We start from the raw sequence: 12,793 nt of genomic DNA, 5'->3' as shown, positions 1-12,793 counted from the left end.
ATTGATCACAAAATACGATTGAATTCATGAGTTTCTTTAATAATTATAATATTTTAGACAACAAAACGCAGCATGAAGTTAAGGCTGTAGGAGTGTAGGCAGGCCTACTAGGAATGAGCTACCTCCCCTATCATTAAAACGACATTGGTTTGTCCCTAGTCGCTTTCCGTCGGCGCAGTCTTGATGACAGCTTCTACTTTGAGACCTTCGTTACCACTCCCTTGGTTGGTTTGCCACCACAGTTGAAGCTATGTTATCGCATTCCCGATGTCTTTCCCGGACACTTGGGCGTTCTCTGTCTGCGTTAAGTCAGGTAGGAGAGAAATAACAATTACAATTACCGTGTACCGAATCTTTGGGTTCGGCAAAACTTTTTTGAACGCCATAGCTAGCAGGGAATAGGCCTCACCCGAACCCAAGGACATAATGACACCCTTCCTACTACTATGTCTAACTAAGGAAATGGCTTGTTTTTCCCCTCAATACATTATAAAATATAAGTCTTTCGATATGCGTAGTTAGTAGGAATATCACCAAAACCATTAACTTAGCTAGCTAAATTATTTAAAGACCAATCGAACTGTCACAGGTAGCTAAATCGGTTAAACTAACTTAGTTAGCTACCTGAGCTTATTAGCTAGCTAGCATTATGGTATTCTTGTTCGTTTTTTTTACTGGGATTTGCTTGTTGCCGTTACCTAGCTAAGTATCTTGCTATCTAACCCGCTAGCTAGCAAGGTATCTAGCCTAACTACCATAAGATTACTAGCTAACTAGTCAACTAGTTAGATGTCCTCTACTGCTCTAGAATCCATGGTGGGTTCCACTTTAACAGGCGTGAGCTGTCATGTATGCAACATTTAATACCGCAGATGGCTCGGTAGTAACTAGCTGTACACATTTAGGATTTTCAAGACACACTTGAGCCACACCTCTCATGCATATGCTGCAGTGTTATTCCCCAGCTAGCAGATTGTTTTGTCGTATATTTTACAGCTGACCTCTGTTTGAAACTTGCGCCAGAAATAGCCCGTGTCATGTCAGGCATGAAGGTGTCGTGTGTGGAGCTCATCTGTTATTAGCCGAGGAACGCTAAGCTCGATTCTATTATATCGAGGGAGACGTCGGTGGTTTTATTAGATAAAAGTTTATTACATTAGAATTTTTTTTAAGTATGAATTTCAGCACCTCGCGGAAGGGCAGCAGTTCTAAAGGACAAACATAGGAAGGGGGGGGTGACGTGTATCAAAGGTGGGGGGTGACGTGTATCAAAGGTGGGGGGTGACGTGTGTCAAAGGTGGGGGGTGACGTGTGTCAAAGGTGGGGGGTGACGTGTGTCAAAGGTGGGGGGTGACGTGTGTCAAAGGTGGGGGGTGACGTGTGTCAAAGGTGGGGGGTGACGTGTGTCAAAGGTGGGGGGTGACGTGTGTCAAAGGTGGGGGGTGACGTGTGTCAAAGGTGGGGGGTGACGTGTGTCAAAGGTGGGGGGTGACGTGTATCAAAGGTGACGGAAGGGGGGGAGGGTAACGTGTATCAAAGGTGACGGAAGGGGGGGAGGGTAACGTGTATCAAAGGTGACGGAAGGGGGGGAGGGTAACGTGTATCAAAGGTGACGGAAGGGGGGGAGGGGGGGTAACGTGTATCAAAAGTGACGGAAGAGGGGGGGGGGGGGGGGTAACGTGTATCAAAGGTGACGGGAGGGGGGTAACGTGTATCAAAGGTGACGGAAGAGGGGGGGTAACGTGTATCAAAGGTGACGGAAGAGGGGGGGTAACGTGTATCAAAGGTGACGGAAGGGGGGGGGGGGGGGGGGGTAACGTGTATCAAAAGTGACGGGAGGGGGGGGGGGGGGGGGGGTAACGTGTATCAAAAGTGACGGGAGGGGGGGTGTAACGTGTATCAAAGGTGACGGAAGAGGGGAGGGGGTGTAACGTGTATCAAAGGTGACGGAAGAGGGGAGGGGGGGTAACGTGTATCAAAGGTGACGGAAGAGGGGAGGGGGGTAACGTGTATCAAAGGTGACGGAAGAGGGGGGGGGGGGGGGTGTAACGTGAATCAAAGGTGACGGAAGAGGGGGGGGGGGGGGGGTGTAACGTGAATCAAAGGTGACGGAAGAGGGGGGGGTAACGTTTATCAAAGAAGCTCCCAAGTGGCTCAGCTCTCTAATGCACTGCATCTCAGTGCTCGAGGCGTCACTACAGACCCTGGTTCGTTTCCAGGCTGTATCACAACCGACTGTGATTGGGAGTCCCATAGGGCGGTGCACAATTGGCAAAGCGTCGTTAGGGTTTGGCCTGGGGGGGGTAGGCTGTCAAGGGGACTCATTCACTGTGTCAGTTCTGTGGCATTAAACTCCAGCTGTGTTTGAACGTGTCTGGATTCAGGAACACGTCATGGCCAGATGTTTTGTCTCGTTATGCTGAGATGCAGAGTGACCATGAAAGCAGGGGTGTTTTCAGTTACGACAGAACTGATGCTCACCGTTAAATTGAATGGAAATGGTAACATTCTGTTGATAAAAAAACAGTGATTATGGTGTCCCAGAGGTCTATTGTGTAGGGTGTGCTGCACAAGTTATCTGATTTCAGTCACACCCATATAGATCAGTCCACACCACACCCATATAGATCAATCCACACCTCACCACACCCATATAGATCAGTCCACACCACACCCATATAGATCAGTCCACACCACACCCATATAGATCAGCCCACACCACACCCATATAGATCAGCCCACACCACACCCATATAGATCAGTCCACACCACACGCATATAGATCAGTCCTCACCTCACCCATATAGATCAGTCCTCACCTCACCCATATAGATCAGTCCACACCACACCCATATAGATCAGTCCACACCACACCCATATAGATCAGTCCACACCACACCCATATAGATCAGTCCACACCACACCCATATAGATCAGTCCACACCACACCCATATAGATCAGTCCACACCACACCCATATAGATCAGTCCACACCACACCCATATAGATCAGCCCACACCACACCCATATAGATCAGCCCACACCACACCCATATAGATCAGCCCACACCACACCCATATAGATCAGCCCACACCACACCCATATAGATCAGTCCACACCACACCCATATAGATCAGTCCACACCACACCCATATAGATCAGTCCACACCACACCCATATAGATCAGTCCACACCACACCCATATAGATCAGTCCACACCACACCCATATAGATCAGTCCACACCACACCCATATAGATCAGTCCACACCACACCCATATAGATCAGTCCACACCACACCCATATAGATCAGTCCACACCACACCCATATAGATCAGTCCACACCACACCCACCAAATGGAAGCAAAATGTCCTTAAAAGACTGTTGAAAGAATGGTGCACACCGTTTTGGGGGAAACATTTTGTTTCGGGGTACAAACCATTAAGCAACGTAGCAAACACTGAACGCACCCCAGTTCTTCATTTTGTGTTTTTTTTTTTTAATTTTTTTTTATATATGCCCCTTTGACTACAAAGCTGTTTTTTTGAATCAGAGAGAGATTTAATCTAAGCACACCTCAACTGCTACAAATTCAACGCTCCCTTAATGCAAGCATATTGAAATGAAGATGTCGGCCGAATTGATTCTGAAGCAGCCCAGCGAAGAATTCAATTGAAAGGATATTTATCTTCCTCCCTTTCCCATTTATTTTCAGGGGAAGTATGTGCTGGCTGGAAGGACTGCTTCAGGTGAGTGGGCCTCTCGCTTTCTCCTCTGTCTGTAGGGTTTAACTGTACAGGGTCCTGTTCATTAGGGCACACCGTAACAAAACGATTTGCAATGGAAAACAAACAAAAAAACACTTTCCTCAATGGACAAGTCCATGTAAGCCCTTCCCTGTTTGTCTGTTTTGGTTCCGTTGTGTGCCTGATGAACACAGCCCACCCAGGACTAATGTAAGATCAGAGGCCTTTGTTTCTCGTAATAAATCTGAATAAACATGCCCTGTATGAATGGTGATTCATGGCTCAGAAGACTGTAATGGCCATGAAGTATCAAAGAGCACTGGAGGGCCTGTGAGTGGTTAAATATGCCCCATCATCAAGGAGTCGTTTTATGTATTCGCCCGGCCCAGGGTCCTCAAGAAGTCTGACTCAACTGTGGCAGCCATGGTTATCACTGTTAATAATTATAATAATCATATCCCTTCCTCTTTCTCTCTCTCCCCCCTCTTTCTTCCCTTCTCTGTCTTCATTTTCTTTTATCTCCTTGAAGGCCTATCCGCTGGCAACAGGGTTGTCTACAGGAACAGTCAGTCGTAGGTGTCCTCTCTGTCCTGGGTATTTGTCCGTTTGTTTTGCCTCAGGCTGACAAACCCCAAAAAATCTCAAGATGTCCAATGTCTGCTACAGAATCCGTTTCAGTCTTTTAGTGTGTGTTGCTCTAGTTTTAAAGCCACTTGTTTTACAACGGGCTACTTTATATCCTGCTACATAATGATATGTTTTCTTCTTCTGTGTTTAGTAGATATGAATCTCTGTCATCAGTTGGTGTCTTCCACGTCAGATACTTCAAGACGTCTGCAGCACACAGTACGTATTCCAAACCCCCTGTCTCGTCTGCCTCCGGGACCTGTGTATTTAAACAAGTAAATCTCATTCGGACTTCTTTTGTTGGGGGTTTTTTTCGATCAGGGGATGAAGTTGTCACCGTCAACACCCCTCCGTTCTCTGAGTCGATCACAGAAGGGGACGTCAGGTGGGAGAAAGGTCGGTGTCCTGGATTGTTTTTGTGGAGCCGGCTCCCGTTTAGTATGTTGTTCCCAGGAAGGTTTTGTGCAGGACAGTAATACCTTCCTTTGGTCTTTTCCAGCTGTTGGAGATTCAGTGAAAGAGGATGAGGTGGTGTGTGAGATCGAGACTGACAAGGTCCTGTAAACACTAAAAAGTCACACATTGGAATACAAAATAAAGCCTTGACCTATGTTTAAAAACACTTTCTGGGAATAAAGAAATGGCGTTGAGGATCAGATATTTAGAAAAGGCGAACTGTCAAATGCTGAGTTTTGTAATTTCAGTAACTGTTTTGATAAGAAGAATCCGTTTTTCTCTCAGACCTCCTTGCAGGTGCCGTCTCCGGCGGCCGGGGTGATCACGGAGCTGCTTGTGCCAGACGGAGGGAGGGTGGAGGCCGGGAATCCCCTCTTCAAACTCCAAAAAGGAGGTACGCTCTTCCTCTTTCCTCTCTCTCTCATCCAACTGATCCTTTGATCTTCATACACGTAGTACCATTCATATCAGGAGTTGATCTGAAAATCACACAATCATGATGTCAGTGTCTCTTCTTCTCTGGTCAGCTGCAGCAGCCGCTACTGTCCCGGCGGCAGAGGCCCCTGCAGCAGCCGCTGCTCCAACCCCGGCTGCCATCCCCGTCGCCATGCCCGCGGTGCCTCCCGTGCCAACGCAAGCAGCCCAAGCCAAACCTGGTACGTCAGCTGCTCAACTGTTATAAAAGTGCATTTAGATTCATGTTAACTTTAGTAGAATTATTTTAAAAAATATATATATTTAAGCGGGGTTCTCACAATTTATTTTATCTTTCTAAGCTTTTTTTTGTTGCATAAAGTCTGTCTTGTGCTCTTTCTAGTTTCTGCAGTCAAGCCCAGCGCAGCACGAGCAGAACCAGTAGCAGTAGCCCATGGGGCCAGGACAGAGAGCAGGGTAAGACCTCTCCATTTCAGGCCAGCTTCAGGCCAACACTCCCATACTAACAGAACAAGATGAAATGGCGGGGGGAAAAGCCTTAGGCTAAGTTTCAAACCAAGAGAAGTGGGTCTTGCTGTGATTTATTGGGAAACCAAACAGATGCTCTCAACCAATTGTCTTATTATTCGTCCAGGTCAAGATGAATCGTATGAGGCTGAGGATCGCTCAGAGGCTAAAAGAGGCTCAGCAGACCTGTGCCATGCTCACCACCTTCAACGAGATAGACATGAGGTACTAGACAATCCAACGTTATGTGTCCTCTATGGTCAAGTGGTTCCAGGGCAACAGCAGGTGCAAACATGCAGATATAGACACTTCATAAATGACCTGTTGTTTACTCTTGGAAATGTTGTTGTCCACCAAATGACCACCGAGTAGAAAGCTCCATGAAGATGTTTTCCTGAAGCGACACTCACCCTCTGCTTTAATGCTTGTTCTCTCCCATCCCTCACCCTCTGCTTTAATGCTTGTTCTCTCCCATCCCTCACTCTCTGCTTTAATGCTTGTTCTCTCCCATCCCTCACCCTCTGCTTTAATGCTTGTTCTCTCCCATCCCTCACTCTCTGCTTTAATGCTTGTTCTCTCCCATCCCTCACTCTCTGCTTTAATGCTTGTTCTCTCCCATCCCTCACCCTCTGCTTTAATGCTTGTTCTCTCCCATCCCTCACTCTCTGCTTTAATGCTTGTTCTCTCCCATCCCTCACTCTCTGCTTTAATGCTTGTTCTCTCCCATCCCTCACCCTCTGCTTTAATGCTTGTTCTCTCCCATCCCTCACTCTCTGCTTTAATGCTTGTTCTCTCCCATCCCTCACCCTCTGCTTTAATGCTTGTTCTCTCCCATCCCTCACTCTCTGCTTTAATGCTTGTTCTCTCCCATCCCTCACCCTCTGCTTTAATGCTTGTTCTCTCCCGTCCCTCACCCTCTGCTTTAATGCTTGTTCTCTCCCATCCCTCTGCTTTAATGCTTGTTCTCTCCCGTCCCTCTGCTTTAATGCTTGTTCTCTCCCGTCACTCTGCTTTAATGCTTGTTCTCTCCCGTCCCTCACCCTCTGCTTTAATGCTTGTTCTCTCCCGTCACTCTGCTTTAATGCTTGTTCTCTCCCGTCCCTCTGCTTTAATGCTTGTTCTCTCCCGTCACTCTGCTTTAATGCTTGTTCTCTCCCGTCCCTCACCCTCTGCTTTAATGCTTGTTCTCTCCCGTCACTCTGCTTTAATGCTTGTTCTCTCCCGTCACTCTGCTTTAATGCTTGTTCTCTCCCGTCCCTCACCCTCTGCTTTAATGCTTGTTCTCTCCCGTCCCTCTGCTTTAATGCTTGTTCTCTCCCGTCCCTCTGCTTTAATGCTTGTTCTCTCCCGTCCCTCTGCTTTAATGCTTGTTCTCTCCCGTCCCGCCGCAGCAACATCCAGGAGATGAGGAAGCTCCATAAAGATGCTTTCCTGAAACGACACAATATCAAGCTGGGTTTCATGTCAGCCTTCGTTAAGGCTTCAGCACACGCTCTCATGGACCAGCCTTCTGTCAATGGAGGTAAGACCCTCTACCCCCACAGACTAGCCCTCTGCCCCCGCAGACTAGCCCCCGCAGACTAGCCCCCGCAGACTAGCCCCCGCAGACTAGCCCCCGCAGACTAGCCCCCGTAGACTAGCCCCCGCAGACTAGCCCCCGCAGACTAGCCCCCGCAGACTAGCCCCCGCAGACTAGCCCCCGCAGACTAGCCCCCGCAGACTAGCCCCCTGCCCCCGCAGACTAGCTACCAGAACCCCACAGAGACATTATTTCAACAGTTACTTGTTACGGTCAACAGGCTTTTTGATTAAGTTATATGATATTCTGTTGCTGGGAGGAATCGTATGTACCAACTCATAATTACTTAGAAGTCTCAAACTGAATTTCTTTACCAGAACCCCCCAAAATGGATGAAATGAAACAGAAATGGCATTGAGGTAAAAAAAAATGTGAGGATGATTTTAGTGTCTCTTCCCGTCCCCAGTGATTGATGATACAACCAAAGAGATCGTGTACAGGGATTATGTTGACATCAGTGTGGCTGTGGCCACTCCCAAGGTGAGGCACCGAGGACATGTGACCTTTACATTCTCTTCTCTTATTAACTGCCCCTTACTGTCCTAGTCTGTTGGTGGGAGGTTGGACCAAATCTATACATGAAATAGTGGTCATTTTTATTTTGGATTGATCATGGGCTAGAGATCCTTGTACAGTAGGACATTGTGTTTTGTCTTATGTGTGTTTGTGTTCTTTGCTGTGTGTTGGGTGAAAATTCTATAAAAATGTAACCGGAAAGGTCTGGCTTTCTTGCTGTATGTGGTCTGATCTGCTCCTCTTCACCAGGGACTGGTTGTACCGGTTATTCGCAACGTAGAGACCATGAACTTTGCTGACATTGAGAAAACCATCAACGGTCTGGGAGAGAAGGTACTGTACAAGGCTTTGTTTGAGTGGGATGAATGTGTCACTGTTGTAGACATTACGATCCAACAGTTCGTCTGAGAATTGGTTTCTTCTGTCACCACATCAATATGATGACGCCACCTCGTGATAAACGGTGCCCTGAAGCTCTTCAAACGGGAGATCAATGAAGAACAAATTGAATGACGACAGGACTGACTCCTGTGTGTGTGTTTATGTTCAGGCTCGTAATAATTTGCTGGCTGTGGAGGACATGGACGGAGGTACCTTCACCATCAGTAACGGGGGAGTGTTCGGGTCCATGTTCGGCACGCCCATCATCAACCCACCCCAGTCTGCCATCCTGGGCATGCACGGTATCTTCGACAGGCCCGTGGCCATCGGCGGCAAGGTGGGTGACACCCGCAGTGCATGTGCTTCTGTATGTCAACACATTAGATTCATCTCCATCCAGAAGTTGAATTGGACATTATTTGCCGCAAATGTATGAATGCATGTTGTCATGTCAACAAAGTTATCTTTTTTTAAGTCTAGCTACTATATGCAAGTTTCGATTTCGACCTCAGTCAGTTATTTTATCATGATTTATTATGACTAAATGACTGTGGTGCATTTGGTTCTATGGCGACAGCGGTGCGGTGGGTTCTATGGCGACCGCGGTGCGGTGGGTTCTATGGCGACAGCGGTGAGGTGGGTTCTATGGCGACCGCGGTGCGGTGGGTTCTATGGCGACCGCGGTGCGGTGGGTTCTATGGCGACAGCGGTGCGGTGGGTTCTATGGCGACAGCTGTGCGGTGGGTTCTATAGACTAGCTACTAGTTGTTCTCATCTTGTTTCTCTCCATCAGGTGGAGATCCGGCCCATGATGTACGTGGCTCTGACATACGACCATCGGCTGGTCGACGGCAGAGAGGCCGTCACCTTCCTGCGTAAGATCAAGTCAGTGGTGGAAGACCCCCGCGTTCTTCTGCTCGACATGTGATCCCAACGTCCCATCACTACAGCAGGGCCACGTTCAGTACACAGCGCTGTTGCCTGACATTACAGAGGGGTATGCTATAACGCAGAATCAGAGTTAGCCAGCTAACGTTGATCAACAAGCAGCAATAACTGGTTGTTGATCTGGTTACATCTAAGAAAGCTCAACTTAGATTTGCCTTTTTTTGGTTGTTCGGCCAATTTTGACCATGCTCATTTCAAGGTTATCTTTCCCCCCCAAAAATGTAAAAAGTTATTTCAGAAAATTTAGGCAACTTTGCTGGCTCTCGTTGACCCTGCTTTGTAGTATACCCCTCATATAGCAGTGTTGTGAATAGAGAGGACTTGATTCCTTCTTATACCCTTCGAGAGGGATGTTGTTTCAACATCATGCTCCAAAACGTTGTGCCCTGCTGAACGCACCCCAAAGCTATTTAAACATCACTCAGCCTCTGTATAAAACCCCAAACCCCCCCCCCCCCCCCCAAATAAAACACAAGCGACAGCCAAATCTTATGTACTGCTTTTGGTTAAAGAGAGAGAGCCTGAGTCCCTGATCTGGTTGTGGCGTTTTGTCAAGAAAGGACAAAACGGATATATGGGAATCAAGCAAATAGAGAATTTAATGTTGAGATTATTCACTTTATTATTGGGTGGGTATCATTCTGCAGCTTTTGCTCAGATTGACATGTCAGATTGATTCAACAGTTGGTCAACATCATACAGTGTTACCACTGACTCTCTGATGAACCTACCATGTCTGATCCGACTCAATATTAGACTGACTCTGATGAACCTACCAGGTCTGTTCTGTCTCAATATTAGACTGACTCTCTGATGAACCTACCAGGTCTGTTCTGTCTCAATATTAGACTGACTCTCTGATGAACCTACCAGGTCTGTTCTGTCTCAATATTAGACTGACTCTCTGATGAACCTACCATGTCTGATCCGACTCAATATTAGACTGACTCTGATGAACCTACCAGGTCTGATCCGTCTCTATTAGACTGACTCTGATGAACCTACCAGGTCTGATCCGTCTCTATTAGACTGACTCTGATGAACCTACCAGGTCTGATCTGTCTCAATATTAGACTGACTCTGATGAACCTACCATGTCTGATCCGTCTCTATTAGACTGACTCTGATGAACCTACCAGGTCTGATCCGTCTCAATATTAGACTGACTCTGATGAACCTACCATGTCTGATCCGTCTCTATTAGACTGACTCTGATGAACCTACCAGGTCTGATCCGTCTCAATATTAGACTGACTCTGATGAACCTACCAGGTCTGATCCGTCTCAATATTAGACTGACTCTGATGAACCTACCAGGTCTGATCCGTCTCTATTAGACTGACTTTGATGAACCTACCAGGTCGGATCCGTCTCAATGTTAGACTGACTCTGATGAACCTACCAGGTCTGATCCGACTCAATATTAGACCTGTACATTCAAAGCACTTACATTGCTGTCTAGAAGGAACCTGGAAGTCGGCATTTCATTGGACAGTGTACTGTACCACGTGTATCCAGTACATACGACTAATAGAAGTGAACTTGGAAAAGAAACAGACACATTTATTTTTCTTCAAAGCATCATGAATTTTGTGTACCTTTTTTTTAACACTGAGATTTTCCATCGCGCTGTACATGTAAATCTATCCATGCTAGTGATTTAAAGCCAATACGTGTTTTTATAACGCTACCCTAAAGAAATGTTCAGTCGGACAAGATGAAGTCCATTCTGAAGCTCCTGTGCTGTTTTGACTGTCCCATGTCCTGGTTCTGTGTTTTGACAGAGCTATTCATGGGGATACAGAAGCCTGTCTCCCCTGTATGTCTAGTCTCTTGGCTTCCTACTGTTGCAGTAACTTCTGCTTATTTTTGGGGTGACTGTCCACTGAGCAGCATTGGAAGTGATTTGGAATCTCATGGAAACTACCACACCCATTGGGGTTTGCGTCCATAATGGCATCCTATTTCATTTATATCGTGCACTACAAAAGTAGAGCACTATATACGTATTAGGGTGCCATTTCAGATACAGATAATTGTCTTTGAGGTTTTGGTAGAGAAGGGAGTAACCACTTTCCGTCGTCTCTCTAAGATGTACTTCTGTCTGTCCATGAGAAGGCAGGCACCCTGCTATAGAAAACCCGGACGCCAATTTTGTTCAGGACTTACACAACATCGTTTTTGGGAGTAGTTTTCAAGAAGCACAATTTAGCAGCATGCACGATGTATTTCTCATGATCAACTCTTCTTTGTTGAACCCACCCAGGTAAAGAGATGTCTTTCTGTGCTGCGTACAATGCTTAGTAACTATTTAAAAACGACTATTGTAGGTAGTAACGCTTAATAACGCCACGTAATATAGAATTTATAACGGATTAGTAAATAGTTTATTAATCATTACTCCATTCATAAGATGTTTAATATAGGTCATTTATTTAACCATTTAGTTAAGTCATTAGTTAAAAGTATTTTTTTTTGCTTGACCTCATCAAAAGTGTGGGTTATTTATATTTTATAAGTATGTATTATTTTGTGAGGGTGGAGAATTTGCAAACCCGGAACTCCCAGAACTAAATCCAGCCCACTGAGAAAATTATGCAAAGTTTCAGTTCTGGGTTATTTGAGAGAAGACTGCTCTTAAGGCATGACTGCAAACCACACTTTGCTTTTGGTAGAAAGGTCACTGCCAAGAAACGCTCATGTTCAAATTCTCATCTGTGTTGTGGGCTTATTGTTTAACCGTTGATATGTTCGAGGGGCCATTTTGAGACCTTAAGGAGCATCGGGTATTACTGGAATGTCTACCAATGACATGTCCATCTGTTTGGTGAGAAATTACACTTGTCGCTCAAAACATTTTTATAAATGATTTATAAAGTATAAATAGCCAATTTTTAGATTAGGTCATGCAAAAATACTTTACTAATGATTAGTAGATGGTTTAGAAGGACTTATATTGAACATCTTAGAAAACATTAAATACTTTTAAGTTTTATAAATGTGTGAATAACTAGGTTACTAACATTTTTTTACAAATGTGAGTAATGATGAATAAATTATTTACTAATCCGTTATAAAATGCTTTTATGTAGAGTTATTATGAAGTGCTAGCCAACATTAAAACATCTCAGTTTTAATTTACATTGTCTTGTTGTTTTTTAATCTTTCCCCTCTCTGACCATATCTACTGAGTGCTTCCCATTCACAACCACTGTTATCATCTTGAAGAAGAATCTGCCTTTAAATTGTCATGTATTGTTATTTTTTATAGTATTTGTATTTATTAAGGTTCCCCATTTTTTTTGTTCCTGCCAAAAGCAGCAGTTACTCTTCCTGAGGTCCAGCCAAAAATTAAGGCAGTTTATACAATTTTAAAAACATTTAGAATACATTGACAGATTTCACAACACACTGTGTGCCCTCAGGCCCCTACTCCACTACATATCTATCTAATCTCTACCCGGCACAGCCAGAAGAGGACTGGCCACCCCTCAGAGCCTGGTTCCTCTCTAGGTTTCTTCCTATGTAGGTTCTTGCCTTTTCTAGGGAGTTTTCCCTAGTCACCGTGCTTCTACACCTGCATTGTTTGGGGTTTTGA

The 12,793-nt window shown here is 45.6% G+C and overlaps 1 protein-coding gene across 4 annotated transcripts; it reads left to right on the top strand.

Moving 5' to 3' along the window:
• Positions 1-158: 158 nt before the first annotated feature.
• LOC129825558 (dihydrolipoyllysine-residue succinyltransferase component of 2-oxoglutarate dehydrogenase complex, mitochondrial-like) lies at positions 159-12,332 on the top strand. Of its 4 annotated transcripts, XR_008754907.1 has the most exons (16): positions 159-313; positions 3,716-3,749; positions 4,276-4,318; positions 4,525-4,592; positions 4,695-4,769; positions 4,873-4,928; positions 5,115-5,223; positions 5,357-5,485; positions 5,647-5,720; positions 5,899-5,996; positions 7,163-7,293; positions 7,757-7,830; positions 8,116-8,199; positions 8,417-8,584; positions 9,041-10,512; positions 10,556-12,332. XR_008754907.1 is itself a non-coding variant. In XM_055885735.1 (15 exons), exons 1-15 carry the CDS (start codon positions 251-253, stop codon positions 9,173-9,175), a joined length of 1,338 nt encoding a protein of 445 aa, XP_055741710.1. In that variant the 5' UTR covers positions 159-250; the 3' UTR covers positions 9,176-12,332. The 4 variants fall into 4 exon arrangements, 3 of the variants coding, with proteins under 3 accessions (XP_055741710.1, XP_055741709.1, XP_055741711.1); XM_055885735.1 differs by having other exon boundaries at positions 4,528-4,592; positions 9,041-12,332; XM_055885734.1 differs by having other exon boundaries at positions 9,041-12,332.
• Positions 12,333-12,793: the final 461 nt, after the last annotated feature.

This window comes from Salvelinus fontinalis, chromosome 27, assembly GCF_029448725.1.
Source record: "Salvelinus fontinalis isolate EN_2023a chromosome 27, ASM2944872v1, whole genome shotgun sequence".
Taxonomy (NCBI): domain Eukaryota; kingdom Metazoa; phylum Chordata; class Actinopteri; order Salmoniformes; family Salmonidae; genus Salvelinus; species Salvelinus fontinalis.
Note: the sequence above shows the minus strand (reverse complement) of the source record. Positions and strands in the feature narration are given on the sequence as shown.